The following is a 25,333-nucleotide window of genomic DNA, read 5'->3' as shown; positions in this document are numbered from 1 at the left end:
GGACTAGAGAATTGAGCCCTCAGCCCATTAAGCACCAGTGGAGTCCAGTTAACCCTCCAAGGGAAAAAAAAAGCCTGATGTTTCTAAATCTATGATCAACTCTTTGAGTGAACACCCGCTTCTAAAGTACATTGTGAAGCTCTTCTTCTACACCAGGGTAAATGAAGCAGCCAGATCATTGAGCCAGATTAATTGGCTCTCTGCAGGCAGCTGTAATCCTGCATCTACTGCTGCCCCCTGCTGGTGAGTAGAGCTATTACAATCACAGGGTAACCTTTTTTTTGTTTTGTTTTGATGATTTGGTTTTAAAATATTGTACAGCTCAGGATAACAATGTATTCCTCATGTTTTACAAATTAACGTTTGTTTAAAATATAGTCCGCACAATGTTGAGCCCTGGTTGGCCATCAACACTAGCGAACGGCCCAATTCAAAAAACCTAAATTTTAACATTCAAACAAAATCAAATGTTATAAGCAATTTCTTCAATCTTTCATCATATATGTACATGTGAATGGCTAAATGACAAGGTACTACTTGGCATACAAACAGTACCTGAAAATAATAGTAAGACACATTTGTGTTAAAATGAACCACTTTAATTTTGCACAAGACATCCAGAGAGTACATTGTCAATAGAAAAATAAAACGACTGCTTTGGGGCACAACTGAATTCAATTTTGGCTCTTTTCTAACCCAAAACCACTAATACACAGAATTCAGAGATGGACTTTTGCAGCAAAAATTCCTTCAGCATCCCAGACATTCATGGAACTTATGGTTTGGTTCATCATGTAGTTCCATGTCCAACAAACTGAAGACAAACACTCCCAGTAAAATATGAACAGCAATCATGATGGAGCCAGAGGTCAAGAGGTCGAGGTTCATCACAGGAAGGATCATGCATAGCTGCGTGTTTTCACACAGAATGGAGCCAAATAGAGGAACTACAAACTTAGTGTGTTTATTGAACACAGTTGTTTACAGCGGATGGGAATGGTTAACATGTTTACAAATGCATTCTGTCTGAACATACCCTCTCTGCCATCCACAATTAGTTTGTTAAATATACTTTTTAGGAATTCTCTTGCACCTAAATGGCATCATTATTGCTAATTAGAAAAAACAAAATCTCTGATAATTACAACTCACACATACTGGCAGAAATCTACATGTGGTATTTAAAGCAATGGCAAAAAAAAAGTACTTGTTAGCAAACGAAGTCATGAGAAACTATGAGAATGAGCTTTTCAATTATTGAGTTCTCATAGTTCAAATCAGGATGCAGCACGGTCTAGGTAACAAAACAAACTCCTTGGAAACAAACCTATGAAACACAGAAACTGAGGTCAAAGGAGCACAAGGGAACTAATAATTCATGAATCAATCTATACATGTACTTCGGAAAGAACAATCAGGTCCAAATGAAAAGGAGTCAAATTGTACTTGTTTAGTGCATATTTACAGGTTTTTAAGAGACAACGTGTCACTCATTCATCAGCACCGTTGGTTTGAGACGTCTGAGTTTGGTCGCCAGTGACTTCCTCAGCAGGCTGCTCCGACTCTTCGTCCTAGGAGGGGAAGAAGAATGATCAGTGAATTTGAATCTAATGGGTGGAGAAGAAGAAGAAAACAAAAATAGTCAGACAAGTAACTTTGCTCATTTTAAATCTCACCGTTTTCATGACTGCGAGCAGTTCTTTGACGGTGGCCACGAGAGTGCCGTGGGTCTTGTTGAGCTGGTGGTGGAAGCTGGTCTTCTGCTCCTCCGTGGTCTTCAGCGAGTCCTCCGTTTGGCTCAACGTGCTCTTCACCTCCTCCAGCTCCCTGGACAGGGACTTGTTAGCCTGCTCCAGCTGGCCCATGGCCTTAGCATCGCTGTCTGGAACCAGGCCACAACACGCACGGGTTAGGTGCAGGATTATTCCAGACAAGTCCAGTGATACAACATCAAGAAGAGGGAAGTTTAGGTCTGCTGAGAGTGCAATACAGTATATACTGAGTAAATCAAAAAGGATTGACCATTTCAGCTTAATTAAGCTTCACTTCTTAGCTGTGAGATCGTTTTTATGTTGCGAGGCCACAATGCGCAGAAGTTAAAACTAGTTTCTCTTTTCCACTCAGCTTTACCAATCAAAATTAGCAGTGCTGGATCCTATTCTAACTTCTTAAATGGCAGTTGACCATTCAATCAATCAATCAATCTTATATTTATATAGTGCCAAATAATCTCAAGGCACTTTAAAAACAGAACAGGTAGAAGACCAGGCTCTTTTGGGCTGATAGAAAAGCAATGTGCCAGTCCACTTCACAGCAATCACACGAGAGAGAGTGCCAAATGAAGGGAGACTGGGCTCTGCTGTAGCAAAACTCAAATTGAGCCAGATCACCGTCCTGGTGGACTACTGACACAGAGTGTAGCTTGCAAATGAGACATGTGAATAGACAATACTCGACTACATGACACATGATGGAAAATCGCACCCATCTTGGCGTCCTGCACAATGAGCTTCTGTTCGATCTCCTCTCTGGCTTTCTCAGTCTTGTCCAGCTTCTGCATCATGCTGCCCACGTCCACCATGGCTCCGTTAAACACGATCAGATTCCCCGACTCGCTGACTTCTGCCTGAACACGAGCCTTTTGGGCTGGGAGGAGTGCTCGGTTACCTGAGAGAGAGAGAGAGGAATAGAGAGGAATATATAAAAACAAAGAGATAGAGACACTGCATGAAATAGGCCACGCCCATCACGGGGGAAAAGCTCCGTTCATTTCCACACACCAGCGTCATTTTCCTTAAATTAAACATAGCTAAAAGCTGTTGTGCGGTGGGGCTGCGCAGACAACGCATGTAAAAAATCGGCAGTTAAAGTTTTTTTGTACTCCTGAGCAAAACAAGGAGGCCATTGAGAATTGGCGAGAAGAAAAATGTGGATCTTGCTGTCAATGAAGTAAGTTGGAGTGTTCATCTTCTCTATATACGATCGTTTTGTCCAACACCCGACCATGCACGGGACATAGGAGAACGCCAGGATTGGACAGGACGGGAGTTTGTGTTTTCCCCCGTTTTGGGCGTGGTTTCTGAATGATGACGCGCTCCGCAGTGCCTCTATAGCTAAACCATCCCAAGCACATTTGATCAGCTCATTGCACGAGGATTAATGTTTAATTTCAGAATTAGTGAACCAATCACGGTGCTCGATTACCTTCAATCTACTTTCATAGGGTAGTAAGACTATTACAAAGTTGGCAGAAACATGCTCAGCCATATTAGCTCACCTAAAAGGTTGTCTAGCTGGGTGCCATTAAAGGAAGGAGAAGGCTCATCTTTTCCCTTGTCCGTCAGTTTACGGTAGTAACAAGACTCTCTGACCACGGGTTTGTTCAACAGCTTCTTTACCTGGAAACAGACAAAATACATAGATGTAGTAGTAACAAGACTCTCTGACCACGGGTTTGTTCAACAGCTTCTTTACCTGGAAACAGACAAAATACATAGATGTAGTAGTAACAAGACTCTCTGACCACGGGTTTGTTCAACAGCTTCTTTACCTGGAAACAGACAAAATACATGTACTTATATTACCATATATTACCAAGATTATTAATGATACAAAGTGGGTTGATTACCGGCAAAGCCATCCTTTAATGATGTAGGAAACATTTTGGCTGGACCAGTTGAGAACCACTGATTTAAATACAAACAGAACGTAGAATGAGTGTGTCATAAAATGAATGAGTTGGAGTATGGATGTACCTGAGCACGAGAAAGGTGCAGGCCCAGTGTGTACATGATCTCCTCCAGGTCTCTCTCCATCAAATAGCCACAGTGGCTCTGGTCAAAGTAGACAAACGCCATCAGCAGCTCCCTGTTGTATGTGACCATCAGCTTCTTCTCCTTCTCCTGGCACAACACACACGTTCCACGTTTACACTCTACTCGGAGACCATGTCTAACGCAACGTGTTTCCCACAATAACACCCACCTTGTCTTTAGAGGACCTCTCCTTCGACAACTTGCGGCCATCCTTGCGGTCGTCTTTCCTTTCTCTGTCGTTATAGTCATCATCTGGTCTCCGAAAATCTTCTATAATAAAAATAAACTATATAAATATATTTTTTTTTAAATCCTACACATTTGAATTCTGCAAATTGCAAAAAGTATAAGAATAAATTCACCCAGATCAATTCCAGAATAAATCTTTGGTTGTAATTTTGAGCAATTCCTTGTAATAAAAACACAAAAATCAAAATAAAGTAAAATCACTACCATCATCATCGTCGTCATCTGCATCTTCGGCCTCCATGGGGTCATACTCTTCAGCATTCGCCATGCTGCCCTCATCCTCATTCTCATCTTCGTCACGAGACTCCTCTTTCTTCAGGACCTTCTCATCGTCCTGTTAAAGACATGGATCATACGTCGACATGAAAGCACACACAACTTGTAGAGGAAATATGGGCAGTAAGTAGAAGAGCAGCTGGTACCTTCTTCTTGTCCTCGTCGTCTTTGGCCTTCTTCACCGCTGGTTCTTCACCGTCGTCTTCTTTCTCCTTCTTGATTTCACGCTTCTCCTCCACCTTCTTTTCTGCATCTTTCTTCACTTTCTTCTCCTTTTCCTTCTTCTCATCCTTGACAGGAATCGCAGCGAGAGCTTTATAGATGCGGTAGCCAAAGTCTCTCTGGAGCATCTCATTAAACAGCTCAGCAAACAGGGACACCTGGACAGTTCGAGTGGGGACAGGACAAAAAAGTCAGTGAGTTTGTGAGATACAAAACAGATGCTACTGGTTTCATATTCACAGACAGACCTTTCACACTGTGCACTTCTTTCATGTCCGCTGTGGCCCGGGCGTCTCACCTCAAAGGAGTGCTCCTTGTTGTCCTCCAGTCTGTAGTCCAGCAGCACGCTCAGGGACATGACGCTGCAGTCAAACTTGCCGTTCTTGGCGGCCCAGTTGGGGTGGACGAGGATGGTGGGCTCGTCAGGGAGGACGTAACGTCTCTCTCTCCGCTGGCGCTCCAGCTCCTCCAGCCTCTTTCTCTCCTCCTCCTACCAGAGACAAACACACCAGTCACAAGTAGGCTTATTTTTATAATCACCTCATTTAAATGTTAGCAGACTCGGAAGTAGGTTTTATGTTGAGTAGACTGACAAAAGTTATGTTTATCGAGCAAACAAAGACCCAACCAACATATCATAATATGTGTGTGACAACTGTTCTTTGACAGTGCTTATTGAGATAACTAAGTCCTCCGTACCTCTTTGTCTTCCTCTGTGCGAGGGGGCTCCTCTACCTCAACTTTGATCTCTGGTTTCTCCGGCTCCTTGGCCTCCTCCACCTGCTCCTCCACCTTCAGCTGCTTGGTGAGGCGGGCGATCAGCTGCGACTTTAGCCCTTTAGAGCTCAGAGAGCGACAATCCAGCTCCTTGCGCAGGTCATTCACCTAAAAAGAGGAGAAGAAAGGGACATGGAGTGATGTTACGCCAGTTAAAAGCCTTTTACTAGCACGTTAACTGTAAAAAAGGACCACACAGAAGTAAAATAGCGATCATCTAAGCAGCATGGCTGGAACAAAGAGTGAGGAGACGATACATCTTTTCTTGATGAACTGAAGATCCTCACTGAACTTCCCACAATAGATGCCCCCAAACAACTAGTGGATCTTTCCGCTTCAATTCTCACCTTAAATAAATTTGAGTACAGGTTGCCAGTAGTTGATGTTAAACACTTGAACGGTCAGGGGTGAAATAAAATAAATAACCCAAAAACAACTTGGACCTGTCACTTTGAATAAAATGTTTTGGCTTGTATTGTAAAACGCAATAAACATTCTATTTTCTATTCCCTTACTTTTCCAGATTTCTATGATCTCGGAAACCCTGTACTCTGTACTAATACTGTACACGGTCTCGTAATACTTGTAGGTCTCAGCTGTTATCAGTGCAAAGTTCTGCTCCCTGAGCCTCACCTTCATGGACTTTGGATCCAGCTTGGCCCAGTGAGTGGGAGTAGCGACCTCCTTGGATTCACCTTCATCCTTGTCCTCTTCCTCCTTGAAAGGGGAATGATTAAGATGGAGATAGGCAGAGAGGGGGAAAAGAGGCGGGACAGGAAACCATCAGCACAGCACTTCCTGGCCGGGTCAGAAGCAGCAAGGTCACATCTGTCTCTCATAGTCTGGTCCTAGTGAGCATCTGATCATCTATTGAAGGTGTACACAGGGAAGCTCTCTAGCTCTTATCAAAACCCACGGAAACGCCCCCCAGCGGCCAATCAATCAATCTGTGGAACACAAAAAAAGGTCAAAATCAATGACAGGCGTGTCCAAAAGGTGTGTGGGTACAGCAGGTGACCTGCGGCTGGTGGATAGGGCGGCCCTACCATGGGACTATGACTGGGGTATTGGCTCTTTTGCCATTTATAGGTTTTATAGGCCTATGTCACATAGGAGGATCTGTCCTTCTGTCCAACCAACTGCCCTGGAAAAACCAAGTTCCTACATACAGTATATAGTCCAAATCAAAATATAGAATCCCAACAACAAGAACAAGACAAGAAACGGGACTTGGGGGGGAGGTTCTCTTTCCGAAGTCAGATTATATCAAATTGACGTGAAAGATCATATAAGAAAAATAAACATTTCTAGAACAAAACACATAACTCAATGCAACTGACTCTGCAGATTCCAGCAAAGAGGTAAAAAAAACACCACTGATTCCAAGCCGAGAAATTATGTCATTTGAGATCATTGTTGGACACGTGCAAGAAACCCAAATGAAAGCAATCTTTTGTAAATAGTAGTAATAAATTAATGCACAGCTAAATGCCAGGATTAACACGAATGATTACACCCAGATTAGCACCCAATCATGTGTTGCTTAAGGCGCTGGAAGCTGTTTCATCAGTTGCAATGGTGTCTTTACAGTACAACCTAGTCTCACTCCTTCCACTGTTATGTGTTTGCAGGATGTGAGGGAAGGTGGGGGTGCTGATGGTGGGATGGAGAAATTGGAGGAGAGTAGAAGGGGGAAAGGTGGAGGAGTAAACAGAAGACTGGGGGAGAAGGCTGGGGGATCTGGTAGTCTGCCTGTGATGCTGTGTGTCAGTGTGTGTGTGTGTGTGTGTGTGTGTGTGTGTGTTTAATGTGTTATCTGGACTTTGTTTAGTTTGTTTGTAATTCCTGTGCCTTCCTGTGAGAAGCGGAAATGAGAAGAGAGGGATTAGCGGGTTCAGTGCCTGTTCTCCATCCGCCTCCTTTCGCTCGGCCGACAGCTTCTCCGCTAGCTGCTCCCGGAGTCGCCGCGACAGCCCCTCCCACTCTGAGCGGGTGGGAAGACAATGCCAAACATCCGGAAGAAACAAAACCACTGTCTCCACATGTGCAGGGACTGTCCGCCCCTTGTGAGTCTCCTCCGGCCGGTGATAGCGAATCTCTGCAAAACGATACCTGTCGCAAAGGAAGAAGGCGCATTGGAAAGAAACATTCTCGTCAAGAGGACACAAGAGAAAAAAAAAAAAAGAGGCAAGCATTTGCTAAGTGCAAGCCTTCTGCCCCCCCCCCTCCCCCCCCCCCCGTATAGCTCCTCCCACCCACGAGGTGACTGAATGACCAGACGCATCATTACAGTGACCCCTCCCTCCCTCCCTCCCTCCCTCCCTCCCTCACACAAACACACAGTATCAACACATGGACCCAGTCTGCGGCTCTCCAACAGTTGTCACGGGTTACGGCAGCCATTTTGAGAAGGTTTTTGAGAAGACAGACAATCACATAGAATAAGCCATACCCCACAAATTCATCCCCATTATTAGCCCTGCCTTCAGCCAATCATAGGTCAGTATTCTGCGTTTAACATAGGAGACATTTACATAGCCCACTACATGTGAGGAAACAGACAGAATCAACAGGACACATTGAAAGCAAGTTAAATATGTAAGATATTTAACAAGAGGCCACGGAGAACTCAAACAACAAAGTAAATGGTGGTGTCTTCTGGTCCAGGCTACTGCTCATACAAGCTCCTTCATCACAACCACATGGGCATTATTATGTATAGAAAGAGAATGACAGAGAAAGAGAGCGACAGGACGACAGCGCCGCACAAAGGCCAAAAGGAACATTGCACAACAAAAATAATTGAAGTAGCAAATTAAAAACACAACAATAATCATTGATATAGAAAGTGAAAGCGAAAACCCACCCAACATGTCTGAGAAGAGATTAAGGGCCGAGGCATTGAAACTAAAGCAACGTATTGATTCTGCAGCATTAACACAGTCAAAGAGGAAAAGAGTAAGTGGTGAGGAGAGGAGTAGCACTTACCACTGAGTGCACAGACTCAGGTCTATGCCTGTGAGTGCCTTGCAACAGCGTATGGCTGTCTTTATAAGGACTGCGGGATCTTTCTCTGGGTCAGCTCCGTCCAGAGAGGGAGACCAGTGGCCACCGATGGCCATGGCCTCGTCTTTACCTCGCATACCCACCAGAAACTGAAGGAGAGAGAGAGGCGGAGACAAAGAGAAAGGGGGATTGAAGGAGAGAGAGGCGGGGACAAAGAGAAAGGGGGATTGAAGGAGAGAGAGAGGCGGGGACAAAGAGAAAGGGGGATTGAAGGAGAGAGAGAGGCAGAGACAAAGAGAAAGGGGGATTGGAGGAGAGAGAGGCGGAGACAAAGAGAAAGGGGGATTGAAGGAGAGAGAGAGAGGCGGGGACAAAGAGAAAGGGGGATTGAAGGAGAGAGAGAGAGGCGGAGACAAAGAGAAAGGGGGATTGGAGGAGAGAGAGGCGGAGACAAAGAGAAAGGGGGATTGGAGGAGAGAGAGGCGGGGACAAAGAGAAAGGGGGATTGGAGGAGAGAGAGGCGGAGACAAAGAGAAAGGGGGATTGGAGGAGAGAGAGGCGGGGACAAAGAGAAAGGGGGATTGGAGGAGAGAGAGGCGGAGACAAAGAGAAAGGGGGATTGGAGGAGAGAGAGGCGGGGACAAAGTGAAAGGGGGATTGGAGGAGAGAGAGGCGGGGACAAAGAGAAAGGGGAATTGGAGGAGAGAGAGGCGGGGACAAAGAGAAAGGGGGATTGGAGGAGAGAGAGGCGGGGACAAAGAGAAAGGGGGATTGGAGGAGAGAGAGGCGGGGACAAAGAGAAAGGGGGATTGGAGGAGAGAGAGGCGGGGACAAAGTGAAAGGGGGATTGACGATATGGAGAAAGGAAGACGAGAGGGATGGAGAGAGAAAACAAAAAAGCTGGTAAGGAGGAGTAAGTCCAAATAATCACATGAGATGTAAGGGAGAAAAACACCAGCAATTTACACAGTGCCTTTTGTGCCTTGATCAAACACTTGTATGTGGACGGTGAGTGTGGTGTACCTTAATGAGTCTAGCAGGGTGTTGGAAGGAGTCTCTGGTCTCCTGCAGGTCTTCTGCCAGAGCACAGGATTTATGATAGAGCTCCTCCAGACTTGGATTAGCCAGCAGCATCACCTAAAACGTCCAAGAGAGAACCCACGTCAACTGAGTGGAAACAGCTCAGATTGCCAGCAGATGACATGAAAGTTCAACGATCCCCGAAGGAATTGTTTTACACAGAAGATTTTGGCAATGTAGATGCTAAATATACCGTACATATTCTAACTCATTGTGTCCACCAACTGTGGGCGTTCATTGCAGGATCAGTAGGAATTACAGTTTAATTAATGAATTAATTATTTACATAATTATGGAAATGTGTGCTGTAATTATGCTTGCAATATTTAGGGAAAAAGCCAGATGATACATTTTCTCTGTATCTATGTTCTTGTAGCTGTGGTGGGGTGCTGCAGCTAAGTGAATGTCTAGGAAACACTGGTGCTATACGCCTATTTCACATTACAACCAAATCAGCCATTTTGTGTCTAAAATGCAGGAAGTAAAACGAAGATCCAGTTTTCTGTACCCTTCGCTGCAAGGAAACAATTTATATCAGTGCATGCTGAGTATTATTTTTTATATCGTGTTACTTCCTGCATTTTAGACACAAAATGGCTGCTTTGGTTGTAATGTGAAATAGGCTAATAGCATGTATCCCTCGACAATCTCACCTTGGCACTGTAGGTGTGATTGGCGTCGGGTGGGTCCAGCACAGCGGTGTTTTTGAATATGGGATCCACCTCCTTGTGCAAGATGTGGAAATGACAGTAGTTGCCAAAGTGGAAGGGCCGTGGGAGTGGGAAGGCCTCCACCCAGGTGAACACCGCATCGAAGAAGTCGCTGGGGATGTAGAGACTCTGGTAACGCCTCCTCAGCTCCATCATGTCACAGTTGGAGCTGCAGAACAAAAAGTATTCGACTAGATTGTCGACCAGATACAGGGTTGCCACTCTTGTAATAGAGACACTGCATGAAATAGGCCACGCCCATCACGGGGGAAAGCTCTCCATTCACTACCACAGACGAGCGTCATTTTCCTTGAATTAAACGTAGCTAAAAGCTGTTGTGTGGTGGGGCTGCGCAGACAACAAATGTAAAAAATCGCCAATTAAAGTTTTTTTTGTACTCCCAAGGAAAACAAGGAAGCCGTTGAGAATTGGCGAGAAGAGAAATGTGGATCTAGCTGTCAAGGAATTTGGAGTGTTCATCTTCCGTATATATGATCTTTGTGTGCAACACGTGACATAGGATAACACCGGGATTGGGGGGAGTTTTTGTTTTCCCCCGTTTTGGGCGTGGTTTCTGAATAACGACGCGCTCCGCAGTGTCTCTATGATAGACTCCATTCGCCCTCAAACTGTCGCTCAAACCTCGAAGCTCCGCCCCTACCTCCACCTCAAGCCCACCAGGCAGGAATGTATACCTGGAAAAGAGACAGGCAGACCAGAACCGAAAGGCGCCATTTGTTTTGGTTATTTCTGGCTTCATCTGACGTAAATAGATAAATAAAATGTTTTTGAATTATCCCTAGGCAAACTCATTTAAACTATGCAGATCCAAGTGGGTTCTGACAAGACCGATGTCAGCGTTAGTGAGCGGCTGTGTTCCTCCGAGACGGTGCCTCTAACTAAATTCTAAATTCAAGCACGTTTAAGGATCTCTTTTATAAATCCAAGCACTTTTAAGTACGGTAGTTGATTTTTTTTTTTTTTTTATTCAAGCACTTTCCAGACCTGTGGCAACCCTGCATATAAACCTTATATACCTGTGTCAAAACTACCCCCCATCAAACACTAACAAGGTTCTACCCACCCGTCCAGGCTGAACATCAAACACTAACAAGGTTCTACCCACCCGTCCAGGCTGAACATCAAACACTAACAAGGTTCTACCCACCCGTCCAGGCTGAACATCAAACACTAACAAGGTTCTACCCACCCGTACAGGCTGAACATCAAACACTAACAAGGTTCTACCCACCCGTCCAGGCTGAACTTGGAAAACTGGACAGTGTAGCGAGGAGCCGCCCTGCGAGGCCGTCGAGGCGAGCGGTCCCGCCTCGGGGAGCGGTCTCTGGAACGTTTGCGTGTGGGCGATCGCTCTCTCGACCTCCTGCGCTCACGGTCTCTCTCCCGGCTAAACGATGGATAATAAACAGAATGTTACCAGACAGACATACAAAGAAGCTAAATCTGTAGTTCAGTATAATTTGGTGGACTCTGAACAAATACTCTCAGGTTATCGCTGAAGAAATCAATGGCGTCCGACTCCTCACCTGCGCTCCTCTTTAGTCCTGAGGATGAGCTCGGGGACTCGGTCGTTGCGAGTGGGGAAGCGGGGTGGGGGTTCCATACGTCGGACGGGTTGAGGTTGCGGCATCATTCTCACTGGGGGCTGCAGGAGACCCCCGGTATACACATCTACACACAGAGGACATGAGAGACATGAGGTATACACATCTACACACAGAGGACATGAGAGACATGAGGTATACACATCTACACACAGAGGACATGAGAGACATGAGGTATACACATCTACACACAGAGGACATGAGAGACATGAGGTATACACATCTACACACAGAGGACATGAGAGACATGAGGTATACACATCTACACACAGAGGACATGAGAGACATGAGGTATACACATCTACACACAGAGGACATGAGAGACATGAGGTATACACATCTACACACAGAGGACATGAGAGACATGAGGTATACACATCTACACACAGAGGACATGAGAGACATGAGGTATACACATCTACACACATGAGAGAAAATACTCATTCACCCACTTGACACAACACAAACGCACACATCATTTTGTAATGGTGTTCCAGTCTAGGCCTGCCACTAACGATTATTTTCATAATCGATTAATGTGTCGATTATTTTCTCGATCAATCGATGAGTTGTTTGGTCTATAAAATGTCAAGAAAATGGTAGCAAATGACGATCAGTGTTTCCCAAAGTCCAAGATGACGCCCTCAAATGTCTTGTTTTGTCCACAACTCAAAGATAATATCAGTTTACTGTCATACAGGAGTAAAGAAACCAGAAAATATTCACATTTAAGAAGCTGGAATCAGAGAATTTAGACCAGGGATGTCAGAGAGGTTTCATCCGGCCCGTGAGATGTTTTGGATTTTTTTTTTTTTTTTTTTTTTTTTTATTATTATTATTATTATTATTAAATTCGCACCCCATTATCATGAACTACGTGTGGCTAATAAGCAAGCTAAGAGTTCATTCATAAGTTAATTAACCTGCACTACAAGGAAGTATGTCAGTAGGTCATCAGGTCTAAACAAAGCCGCCATGATGCCACGCTGGAATTGAATCGCGCATTCGGCTACCTACCAAAAAACAAAGGAATCAACAAGATGCTGTCGAAAAAGAGAAAGGTTGACACGGAATGCAGGCAGTTTCAAGAGAAATGGAAAGAGCAAGTATTTATTTTGTGAAGTAAATGGGTAAATTAGTCTAATTGATTTTAGTTTAAAAAAAAAATCCGGCCCCCATGAGGTCTCAGTTGAACAAATCCGGCCCTCTACCTAATATGAGTCTGACACCCCTGATTTAGACCTTTTCTCTTAAAATTGTACTCAAAACGATTAATCGATTATCAAAATAGTTGTCAATTAATTTTCTGTCGATCGACTAATCGATTAATCGTGGCAGTCAAATGAAGGCCTGAAAGGATTGTACCTTTGGGCGGAGGCTGTGGCAGCAGGGGCTGGGGAGGGTTCTGGAGGAGGGGGGCCAGGGAGGCGGCAGACAGCTGGGCCTGAAGCAGGGAGGGAGGGGGGCCCTGGGTTGGGACACCGAATGTGGTGGGGGGAGGCATGGACTGCATCATGCTGGGTGGCTTCATCATGTTAGGAGGTTGAGACTGGTTCTAGAGAGAGAGAGGGGAAAACAAGGAGACAAGATGGAAGGGAGAAGTAAGCACACCAAAGTCCACACACTGGCAGAGATGATTCCAAACATGCTGAAGAAGCTGGGGATGGGTTTTAATGTCTGAGTGGAAGAATCAGAGAAGTAGTCTTATCAGATGTGTGCCAATATGCTGCTCTCGTCAAATAATACCTGGCGCTAAATAGTAAGGCTGACTTTAGGACAAAGAAAAAACATCAACTCCAAGGGTAGCTGCTTCAGTCAGTGTTCATGAACTCAGCAAAGAAAAGAGCATTACTAGGTCTTATCTCACTCATGATAAAGTGACTTCAAAGTCAACTAAGGAGTCTGCCAAAAATCACAATCCCGGATTTTGACCTGTTTGTGAAGCAAAAACAAACTTTCAGATGCTTGTTAAAAGTTGTTTAGCAACATAAAAGGTGAGAATTAAAGGTATCAGGAAAAGAGTGTGTCGAAGGGACATTCCCTAAAATCATCCAGGGCTGGGCATTGTTTGGAAACTTTGTTGCGCAATGAATGCACCACAAACACCTTCTGTCAAATGGAAAGTTTGGCATTGCCATCTATAAATAAATAAATAAATAAATAAATAAATAAATAAATAAATAAATAAATAAATAAATAAATAAATAAATAAACTGTGAATGGCATTTCATTGACTGCGTATACTGCGGAGCAATTTATAAGAGGAGCAGAGGAGAACACTTGATTCATGCATTGTTCCTGGCATCACTTAAGATTTGATAATAGCCATTCCTGAATTCACTGTCATCTGCAATGTCCCCTGTAGAGAGATTTATTGATTTCAACATTAAGAAGCCCAAAGTTGAAAAACACCTATGGGAAAAAATAGAGATCAAGCAACGTTCATTTGTTTTTCATATAAAAATTACTTTGGGTAAAATAAGGCTAATTATCTAGTACATTAATGTACCTTCAACATGTAAAAATTAAGCCATAATATAAAGGAGGTGGAAAAGGCAAATTAATATTCCTGAAATAAAATTCTGATATTACTGCTAAATCTATACACATTGTCTACAACAGCGAACCAACAGAACAAGCAAAAACTGCAATTTAGAATAGATGTGTGTATGGTTAGGGTTCATCAGAAGCAGGAAACAAAGAGGGAAATGTACAACTGAAATTGAAAAGGGGGCAGGTGCCAAAAGGTGTGAGAGGGGGCGGGGCAATGGGGTTACATTTTGTCTGTTGTCCGGAGCGGAGTGCATGTCTGAGAAGCGCAGCTGCATCCCCGGCTCATTGTAAAAGCCGCCCATCTGTGGGGAAGCTTGAGGTAAAGGCTGAGGCTGCTGATGCTGCTAGGAGGGATGGAGAACACACAGTCAATAACAGACACACAGCTACAGAAACACACTGACGCAATATCACTTAGAGGGAGGGAGTGCCATCATACTGCATATCAGAACAGCACGAGCCTGCAGGCCGAGTGCAGAACACAGCCATGCTGAGATCCAGTACAACAGCACCAACCTGACTGTGATATTGCTTTTATACAACAAGTTGTATCAACAAAGCTATTCATCAAGTAATGGTAAGAGACAATAGATGATTTTTGTCTGTTATTTGTTCCCTCAGTCAGGATTCCACTACAAAGTGTTGCCAAGCAACAGGTATACTGTTTCCCGACTCCAAGCTAGCTAGCTACTTTTAGGTTAGCACAGATGATTTGAGCTTACTTTCTTCCCAATTTTCTGCCTCGGCCGAGCGTTCATGATTAAGGTCAAATTAATCTGCATTGTCGCCACTAGGTGCGAATAAAGTTAAGAGTTTTGAGTGGACGTTTACTGGGAATATCTGGGAAGCGTTTGTGCTAATCCGCTAGTTAGCTTGCCAGCTACTCAGCTAACGTCAAATGACGTGGTGGTGATCCGCTCATTTGTCCTCACAAGGAGCGCTCCAGACAGACACAGACAGTGTGGAACCCTAATCAAGGTTACATGAGAACACCTGTGAAGTAGAGTGTTACATACAGTACAGTGTCCCAGTGCTGTTAATACTGTGTACCAGTAGCACTCATGGAATACCTCGTCCAATCAAATTGCTTGACCGGAACCAACTGTTGTATAAACGGGGATAACATCCAACGTGAAAAAACACACCCATCACCTAAATACATCAGGACTCCCTAGCCAACTAAGACAGGTTTAATTGTCCAATATTAAATATTAAAGTGTGGATCCCACTAGGGGACATCCAAAAATCCGGCAGGCATAATAATGTGATTTGACCAATATAGCAATCAAATGAGCAACTGCCCCACTGTTTACTCTGTAAGGCCAAAGCCTGGAATTACTTAAGCTGAACAAACAGAAGATAGAAAGTAACCAGACCGGAGTTTCAACAGCTCAGAAGATGTGGTGATGAGACAGTTTCCTTTAGAACAGGGCTTTTCAAAGCCTGAGACTATGGGCCTCCCCCCCAGTCAAAGCTTGGAAAAAGTGATCAGTGCCTTGTTGGCTAGCTGAGCTAAAGGTCTGGATGAAGGAGTGTTCTCACCGACTGGTTGGTTAGCTGAGGTAAGGTCTGGATGCGCTGTGCGTTCCACTTGAACGGCATGTTGGGATTGTACACAGCTTCTACCAGGACCCGGTCGCCCACCTGAGGAGTCTTCCCCTTCACCGCACTAAAAAATATATATATATTAACAAATATTCAGACATTCATCACAAGATGTCCAATAAAACATAATATGCGTAATCTCTGGATATGCCTCGTCGCTTCAGTTTTCAAACAGGGGAGGAGGACGACAAACATTCCAGGTCAAGTAATGGCCTGGGAAATGTCTTGGGCAAGGGTTATATAAAGGCTCCAGAATTTACATACAGGTTAGGCCACATCAGCCTTATATGCAAATGTAATCATATATACTGAAACAACAGTGTACCTAGCCCAATCAAATTAGCTGCACAAAAGTCACAAAATCACTCGTTTGTATTTTATGTTCCAACATGGCTTCATCAAACACTGAAACAATTCTCCTAAAGATGAGCAGAGCAGATATTTAAAAGTCTCAATACATCAGAACAACTTACTGGCAGGGACGTTTCCACTCCTCCACAGTTATCACAGTACCTCACTTTTCCCAGATTGCATTTTGAAAAAGTGATTGATACTGTTGCCCTCACATTTCTGTACAGTGCTCAATTCCATGTAATAATTAATTTAAAAACTAATCTCCTCGCATTCTGTATCAACAGTGACAGATTTGGCATCTAAGACCAAAAAACTACTTGTACCATGAGATTCAAAGTTTGTATCTAAGCAATAAGCTGCATGTAACCGCATAATCCACATGTGGAATAGAGCAACATTGAATCTTAAACCAACAGCCATGTTGACAGGAAATAGTCGGAGCACACGGTCTGGGAGAAAGCAACCACCATCCGCTCTCTTTCACCTTAGCTGAAAGAAGACATCTTCGTCCACAAAGCCGAAATTATCATGTAGTTTGTTGACAACACCAGTGAAGACTCGCTGCTTCTGCGGCTGCGTCTGCTGTTGATGGCTGGAACGTGGCGTTGGGTAGGAGACGGTAATCTGGGCTGTCTGCTGGGGGTTGGACATGCTCATACTGGTGGGCATAGGAACAGGGGGCTGAGAGGGTGGAATGGAGAGGAAACAAGGTTAGAAATTAAGATTTTAATACAATTCCTTCCTAACGGTGGGTTACCTTAGCCCAGACCAGAGGTTTTCAAAGTGGGAGGTGGGCCTCCCCAGGGGGCTCCAAACCGTTTCAGGGTTAAACGCTCTGAAGAAGGCTCTGTGCTGAAATGCGTAAGCGTTTCTCTATCGTGATGTGAGCCGAATCAATAAGTAAAATCTGAGTATTTTGTCGTCCTTGACTTTGCAATTCGAGATGTGCTACCCAACCCTTTCATCTTTTTTGGAACATACCATTGTTGAAGCGCAACCTTATTTATTCAAACAGTTTCATGGGAGGCTCATTGAATGGAAGTAAAATAAAAAATCAATTACTTATTACATTAGTCATCAAAAGGAGATCACATCCTTATCCTAAATGTGTGTGACTCCCAGAGTCAGAAACAGATAAATGCCTTCAGACAGACCTTTTGATGTATTTGATGTAGTCTGTAGTCAAACAGCGATATCAGGCTATCTTGGCTCAATTATTGTCTATTCACCTTATTCTTTGCCCATACAAGGACGCTTCTGCATAACGTCATTTCGTAATCGTCTTTCCAGTTTTAAACACAGAAGTAGAGTACGCCTACCGCAGTCATTTAGACTTGCCAAAAAGCTGTTTTCAAGCTAAAAAAAAACAAAACTGTTTTAAAGTTTTAATATTTGTCGGGTGAGAACGTAACATATATGTGACCAGTTTATCAGAATAACGCCTATTGGAAATCTTTAACGAGCAGCGAGGACCGGGAGCGCTGGCTGTGCTGACACCGGTCGGACTAGCTATCTGTCAAACCCTACTGTAGTTAGGCTACTGGCAGTGAGAAAACACTGTCGACGTGCTTTTGTAACTAACGTTAAATGCCGACTGGGTACAGCCATCGGCTCCTCGCAGCGGTAACGTTATGAACATGTAACTGAAGTTGACCGCAGTGTAGCTTAATTCTGAATGTTGCCAAACTTCATTCATACTGACGTTTTATTTTGAAAATGGCCGCCAACTAGCGCTGAACCGGAAGAACAAATACGCTGCGTCGAACACGGAAGAGAGAAAAAGTGGGCATGGTGAATAGGAGAGGAGGCCCACTGTCTGTCTTTGAAAACCCCTGCCCTAGACAGTTAAACTTACAAACACACAAGTGAGTGAGGCATAAAACCAAGTTCAATCCATCACATAGATTGAACTTGAGAGGGAGAGAGGGAGAGAATTGAATGTTACTGGGTAACATTCAATTCTCTCCCTATGTGTTGAATTACTCAGTAATTCAACCCAGATGACAAGCTGAGATAATTTCCCCCAGTGACAAACAGCAGAGGAGGCAAATTAAAATGGGTTTTTGCTCATTACCTGAGAAAGTAGTGCCTGCTGAGGCTGTGGAAGCTTTGAAGAGAAAAGGAGAATAGTCAATACCAAGGGTTCATATTTCTTATAGTAAATACCAAACGTTAATATATCTTGGGTTCAGATTTGAGGTCTGTACAGCGCCACACATTGTGCCTTCTAACAATTCACTATAGCCTCTAGGAGTCTGTTGTCACAGATGATGTTACTAGTGGAAATATCTACAGGCACATACACACACACAGTGTCGTTAGTGAAGTCATGTCAAATTACAGAGTACAACACAAGTTGTACAACTGACTCAAGGGGAAATGGTTCGTTAGACTAACAGCAAAAAGGTCAAAACAATCATGAGCCAGAATGTATCTGAAGTGTAAGAGTGGACGCTGGACGGGGATATTTGACGAAGCGCAATTTGTTAAAAGCCATGGCACAGATCTACATTTAAACTCCCTCTACAGCACCAACAACAAACAAGCAAACTCACACACTCTTAGGTTTGATCTCAATAATACAGGACATCTAAACCCTTAAACTTGTTTAATTTTTATGTATTTAAGTGTGCTAATTTTATTTCAAAAGCCTGGAAAAGACAAGATACTTTATTTAATAAACATGTATGTTTTACATTTTCTATGCCCCCCAGTCACATTCAAACTAAGAGCTCTACTCTAGATGGCCTGAGGTGCCAAATATAATGGCTGTCTGTTTTCTTCATCTCCTTGATGCCTTCGTTGATGCTATTAGTGTTGATGATGAGAATGTTGTTGTTCAGGTTATTGATGGTAATTCTGATTTTGTCATTTGAATACTAATGTATAGTCTATAATTATGTAAGCCTATGTGCTGCCCTATGGTTCTGGCTATGAACGAAGCAATCAATGGTGTCTTGTAAGCCCATGCGGGCTGGGCATACTGAAGTATGCATAACACAATAATACAATATTACCTTACATTACCTTAAACATAACAATAATTTGAGGCCAAGTCTACATGTGTGCTTCATTGTTGCCAATCAGCAGATCAAATTAGGCAGAACTTTCTATCAACACTGTAAAGTTGTCCAAATATGGTGAAAACAGCAATAACACATGCAACAGACATTTTTCATTCTTCAACACAAGATGCCAGAAATACACTTGGATGAGATCATTTCGTTTGAAGCTGTGAAGCTGCTCCAATCAAAACAGCACAGGAACGCAATGATAGAGGTACATGATGGCTACAGCAAACAGCTGCCTCCCTTACAGTTGCTGGCAAACTGGACCCTTGGTTGTGAGAGGCTAAGCTAGCAGCTAATATATAAGTTGATTCAATATTGCTGTGAGAACTAAAAAATAATAAATCCTGTTAGAGCTGCTAGAGTCAGCCACTGTTTGCTCTTGTTTTGGTTGTGCAAAATTAACCAGCGTTGTTTTTTGTAGTAGTTCTCCCTTTAAGATTGCATCCCAAACCCATTGCAGCGAGACAATTTGTTTTTCAATCTGTAAATTGGTGTGACATCGATTACGCTCACTCCCTGCCTTCTGTTTTAACCCATTGATACCTGATGCAGCATTTGCGTGTATATCCCTCATTTGTGTGTGTATCCCTTTCAAATGCTGCATCAGGTATCAATGGGTTAAGTACATGTAGCAAACTGTACTAAGGCACAACAGTGAAAATAATAAGTAAAATAATATGAGATGGGTGAATGTATTAACGTGCAAAACGGGCCTATATTTCACCTGATGAGGGACATTGTACAGTTGCTGTGGAGGAGGCTGCTGCTGCTGCTGCTGCTGCTGTTGTTGTTGTTGCTGCTGCTGCTGTTGCTGCTGCTGTTGTTGTTGTTGCTGCTGCTGCTGCTGCTGTTGCTGTTGTTGTTGTTGTTGTTGTTGCTGCTGCTGCTGTTGATACTGCTGCAGGGCTGTATTGATCTGAGACTACAGGTCAAAATAGAACACATGAGATATGGGCTTTGGTCAGACAGTATCAGGGCATTTTCACACCTGCCTCGTTTGGTTTCGGTTGAATCGCACTAAAGTTTGTTTTCCCGCTTGAGAAGGTTCATTTGGACAGGTTATGAAAGCAGCAATCGAACTCTGGTGTGCGCTAAAAGCAGACCAAACAAGTCCAAGACCGCTTTGGAGAGGCAGGTGTTCTCGGTGTGGTTCCAAACAAACTCTGGTACACTTTGTTTATGGTGAGAACGTGACAAGCCTCACGCATTTTTTGATTAAACAGCTCCCATAGCCAGCTGCGCTGTGCGTAAGTGGGCTGAGGACAAGCATTTTACTGGTGAAACTGTGTGGATTATTTGGGGGGGTTGGGATGATTTCTTTCTTATGTGAGAAGATTGTCTGATTGCAGCATCTTTATATTTTTTTATTATTATTTTATTCTTGACAGCAGTCATATTCTCCATGATAGAAGCCTACTTTAGGCATAAGTTCCAAGGGTTTTGTTTTATTTTTACCAAATTACCGGAGCCAAATCACTGCTCGTTAATGACCCATATCAGCCTGACTCAGTCGCGGTCTTTGATTGGCAGGTGATAGAAGCATGCTTGGCACAGGGCAATGTCAGTCGGGACCTTGTGAATGCAGAGCAAGTTGAATGACAGAAATTGGTTCAGATTTGTGGATTCAAGAGCAGGTTAATAACAGAAAGGTCTGTTCAGATGCGCATTGTGGTTCACTGCTGTGGCTATCACGCACTGTCTCCCTTCCTCTGTCTGTCTCTCTCTCTCTCACACACACACACACAATTACGTAATGGCAAATATGCACACCGGTCCACTCCCGACCATGTATTTAAAAATAAAATGCAGTAGGCTACTGCATGCGCAACATGAGTACACATTCTTATAATTTCAGCTGTCAAAAAATGTCTCTGGGAATGTATATTTTCCATCCCAGGATATGCTGCATAGATGCATAGATGCATAGATTGCCTCTCTGTGACTGACCTGTTGCAGTGCTGCAGCGGCAGCTGCTGCAGCCTGCTGCTGTAAGGCTGCAGTCTGCTGTGACAGTTGGTAGTTGGCAGCAGACTGGTTGCTGAGAGAAGCTGCAGCCATCGCTGACTGCTGGGAGTACATGGAGGGAGATGCTCCCAGGAGAGATGGTTGTTGCACGCCGAGAGCTGCAGAGGAGAGAGTAGGCCACCAGAGGCAGAAAGGCGGAGGGAATTCGTTAAATAGAGGAGGCCGGATGGGAATGGGATGGAGAAGATGGTGTGATGATGACAGGTATAAGAGCCAGTGATTACAGTGAAATACAATGGAGACCAAAGAGCATAGAGCAAGTATAACAGCGAGAAAGAGAAGCATAGATGTCTAAACACTATTGCACCCACATCTAGATTTAGTAATTTCCTTCAGGCACACAGGTTTAAGAAGTAAAACTGAGAAGAAATATTAAAAGTACAATCCCCTTTCTTTCCCTTTTTGCCCTGATTTTTTGTTGATTGGGGTTGGGGGTCGGGAGGGGGGTTGATGTTTATGATTCTATTTGTAATTGTCTATATGTCTCTATGCTCAATAACTCAATAAGTATATGGTTAAAAAAAGTACAGTTCATTCAAATGTATAACAAGGCAAGTTAATACAAAGAAGAAATCATTGTGTGGATGTTGGTTCTGCATCTTTGCCCTTTTTCTGGACCTATCAAATTATCTCTTATTATTAGTTATCTCTTTTTGCATTTGAATAGAATAAGATGTATTTTTTCCTCCACATTTGATAATCCACATCATAGCAAATGGGGGGGGGGGCGATACTCACAGTGCAGGCTGTTGAGGTCAAGAGACTGTCCTGAATGGCCCCCCTGGGATACCGCTGTAGCGGCGAACTGAGTCGCCCACGGCGGGTTCTTCTGTCCCCCGAACTGGGCCATGACTCGCTCAGGCTACGGAGAGTCTCTGCTCAGCACGTCGACGCTGGTTTCTTTCAACAATAACGAAAAGCGGTCGATTAGTAATTGCTGACACGGCAACCTTGACAACAGCTCCACGGTCTGACTAGAAGCTAACGTCAGCAACAAGCCTGATCAGCAGATAACGTTAGCCACTGCTAGCTAACATGAACATAGACGCAGTATTGGTAGTTCGTGTTATGCTAAACCATCATTCATAGCTAACATTAGCTAACGCTACATTGCTGGCTATTACGTTGGCAATAACGTTATTACTCCCAGTATCTTACAATGCATCACGACCCACGCGATACGTTATAATGGCTCTTGGCTCATAGCACAGATACCGTTAGCTTGGTCGGCTAGCAGGATGTGCATGGCTCGTGCGGGCGGTGCGGCTCGTGCTGGGTTTTTGTTATCAACAACGAGGCCCTGGCTAACGCTCGCTAGCTAATTTGGCTAGCCAGTTGGTTTTAAATTACCAGTGCTTTGACAGCTGACGAAAAAAACACTTCCAGCTATGGTACAAATGATCCTGCACAACAATAGTTTAACTTCATACAAAAGGTTTCAGATAAGTGACGTTGGCTTTGATTAAAAAATTAAAGCATTAATGTCCTCGCTGCTTACCGCTGTCCTCCGCACCAGTCGTTTTCCACATATATATATAACGCTACTGCGCATGTGCAAATTGGCGAACAAGCTGTCAGATTCTCCACCTAGGAGTCAAGCGAATATGGTTTATGATGGATTCTTTCTGTATGTATCCAATGGGCATCTTCGTGGTGGTTGCACCACGTTTGTTGCTAAATAAATGGTTGATGTCCCTGCCTATGTGCCTTCCAATAATTAAGCGAAATATAGGGATAAAATCATCATGATGGGGGGTGTCAAAGTTGGGTTGCAAGCATAGACAGTAGGTTGTGTGTAGCTTTTTTGGATATGAGCTGAAAAGGACAACCATTTATTTAAACTTAAATAAATAAGTTTTATCTTTATTAAATTAACCTTTTTTTCTCCCAGGAAACAACCACCCAACCTGATTGATCTCTGGTAGCCAGTATTCATTTGTGCTGATGAACTCTGGATCAATAGCCTCAACCTCTCAGAATATTCAGCAGTGGCGATTCTAGAGTCTGTTGGGGCCCTAGGCAAAAAATCCCAGGGGGCCCCTCCAACCAGCGTTCATCACCAGTATCCTTGCATGCATGGCAAGTGGGCTTTGTCTGTCTGTCTGTTTCAATTTTTGTCCCTCTGATGCCACAATGTATATGACATCATCAGTGACATCATTATTGACCAAAATCATCTTATGTCATAGGCACTGATGATGTCATAGGCATTGTGACACCTTCAGTGATGTCATAGGCATTGTGACATCATCAGTGACAGTGATGTCATCAGTGATGCAAAGTTGGGCAAATGGCGCGCTGCACATGCCAATAGAGCAGGCAAGGCCACACAGCGGCCGAGCTGCGTGTGGCGAGCCCGCAGAGAGGGCAAGCCTAGGGTTTCGGCCCCCAAGTGTTATAAATAATCTGAGAGCAACAAAAAGATGTATGAAGTCTAAACATTTTTTGATTGGCTGGTGGTGAGTAAAGCAAATCTATCAGCCACTTGTATATTTATATTTTACCAGCATTTGGGTGTTGGCTGGTACTAATTTTGTGCCCTGCTTTCATAGCATTCATAGATCAACATAGACCAACAAAAAAACGTGATACCATTGCTCACCGAGGTTCAGTTATCTGCTTAATCAGCATCTGCTCCACTGGCTTACTTCCTTTTCCTCATCCTCTTTTCATTTTTTGACTTTTGACGGGAATGGTTCACTCTTCCCAGTGACACACTGAATCATTCCCGTCAGACTTACATGATTCATGTATTCTCTAGGTTTCAATTTCAATTCAAGAGGTAGCAGAAAGGATCTCTGCACACCTGGGAATATGACAGGTGCGTCGGGGAAAGACATGAAACTGTAAAGAAAAGTCTCACCTTCTTAGGAGAAAATTTATTGGATATTATACCAATATTATTTATTGGACCTTCATCAGTATTCTGAATACTGAAATAACTGAATATATATATACTGAATACTGATGAAGGTCCTAGTGACCGAAACGTATAATATCCAATAAATTTTCTCCTAAGAAGGTGAGACACTGTGCGGGAGCTTTTCTTTACACTTTCAATTCAAGAGAAATATGTGAGCAAATCATCCAGGGAACGACATGGCCGGGGTTCAATGTCATTGCAAATCGTCCATTGGTTGGTTAATGGGGAGGGGGTTGTGGTCACTGCTGTAGAGTAAAGTTTGTTAGCCCTCGGGGGGGTTCACAAGCTGCGCCTCTGGGTTAGAGCACACATGGGCAAAATACGGCGAGGCCTGTGAGGCCCACGATGGAATTGCAAAAAAATAAAATAATAATTACAGTGCACCTGAACGCAACATGCAAGATACCCGCTGAATAAGTGTCCAAATGTTCATGTCATTCTGGCCAATATTCCACTTCTGTTATAACATTTCAGTATGGAATATGGAATAAGATATCTTTCAATAATCTTTATGACTAAAAGGCTAAAAGTAATCTCGTGTCTAAGAAATGACTGTGGAACAGTCATTTCTTGCGGCCCTGGGGCCTGGGGCAAAATGCGGCCCCAGGGCAAGAAAGGACAACCACTAGTCGAAGTTTGGCCAAACATATCCCTAATGTACAATACAACCATAATTATATTAATGCAGATATCTCTCAATTTAGAAGACCCAACAGCAATAAGTTCTTTACACTTGCTTTTCAATAGGTGAATTTATGTTTAATGTAATATAATAAATCTGTAAGATCTGTAGAACACACAGCCATACAGCCATAGATATTGCCTACAGATATTTTGTGTTGTTCTCATCTAAAATATAAGGAATACAGGCTCAAGAACATATTTTTGAACAGAACAAACTGATCAATATTGTTCCATTTATATATATATATATATATATATATATATATATATATATATATATATATATATATATATATATATATATAAATGAATGTATATATCATTGATTGTATATACATAAATATATACATACGGCAGC

General features: G+C 43.4%; 1 protein-coding gene across 4 annotated transcripts; it reads right to left on the bottom strand.

The window, feature by feature from the left end:
• Positions 1 to 588: 588 nt before the first annotated feature.
• ccar1 (cell division cycle and apoptosis regulator 1) lies at positions 589 to 22,894 on the bottom strand. Of its 4 annotated transcripts, none has more exons than XM_083658521.1 (26): positions 22,867 to 22,894; positions 22,107 to 22,268; positions 21,291 to 21,466; positions 20,068 to 20,265; positions 18,347 to 18,379; positions 16,757 to 16,953; positions 15,856 to 15,982; positions 14,538 to 14,657; positions 13,126 to 13,315; positions 11,683 to 11,827; positions 11,388 to 11,543; positions 10,079 to 10,304; positions 9,369 to 9,482; positions 8,328 to 8,494; positions 7,241 to 7,451; positions 5,973 to 6,056; positions 5,262 to 5,447; positions 4,861 to 5,052; positions 4,487 to 4,720; positions 4,269 to 4,398; positions 3,985 to 4,085; positions 3,756 to 3,902; positions 3,278 to 3,398; positions 2,485 to 2,667; positions 1,677 to 1,882; positions 589 to 1,571 (listed from the first exon to the last, which is right to left on the bottom strand). In XM_083658521.1, exons 2-26 carry the CDS (start codon positions 22,216 to 22,218, stop codon positions 1,491 to 1,493), a joined length of 3,837 nt encoding a protein of 1,278 aa, XP_083514647.1. In that variant the 5' UTR covers positions 22,219 to 22,268; positions 22,867 to 22,894; the 3' UTR covers positions 589 to 1,490. The 4 variants fall into 4 exon arrangements, with proteins under 4 accessions (XP_083514647.1, XP_083514649.1, XP_083514648.1 ...); XM_083658523.1 differs by having other exon boundaries at positions 3,985 to 4,082; XM_083658522.1 differs by having other exon boundaries at positions 14,538 to 14,654.
• Between the last annotated feature and the right edge of the window lie 2,439 nt (positions 22,895 to 25,333).

The sequence above is a fragment of the Poromitra crassiceps genome (genome assembly GCF_964638095.1).
Source record: "Poromitra crassiceps genome assembly, chromosome: 22".
Lineage (NCBI taxonomy): Eukaryota > Metazoa > Chordata > Actinopteri > Beryciformes > Melamphaidae > Poromitra > Poromitra crassiceps.
This window is presented reverse-complemented; position numbering and strand designations above follow the sequence as displayed.

Excerpts from the sequence above, each read along its gene's own strand:
- ccar1 (XM_083658521.1), bottom strand. The coding sequence starts at position 22,218 with ATGGCCCAGTTCGGGGGACAGAAGAACCCGCCGTGGGCGACTCAGTTC. Across the intron at positions 15,983-16,756 it reads GATGTCTTCTTTCAGCTAAG|TGCGGTGAAGGGGAAGACTC; the intron begins GTGAAAGAGAGC and ends TATATTTTTTAG. Across the intron at positions 5,448-5,972 it reads TGGATCCAAAGTCCATGAAG|GTGAATGACCTGCGCAAGGA; the intron begins GTGAGGCTCAGG and ends TCCTCTTTTTAG.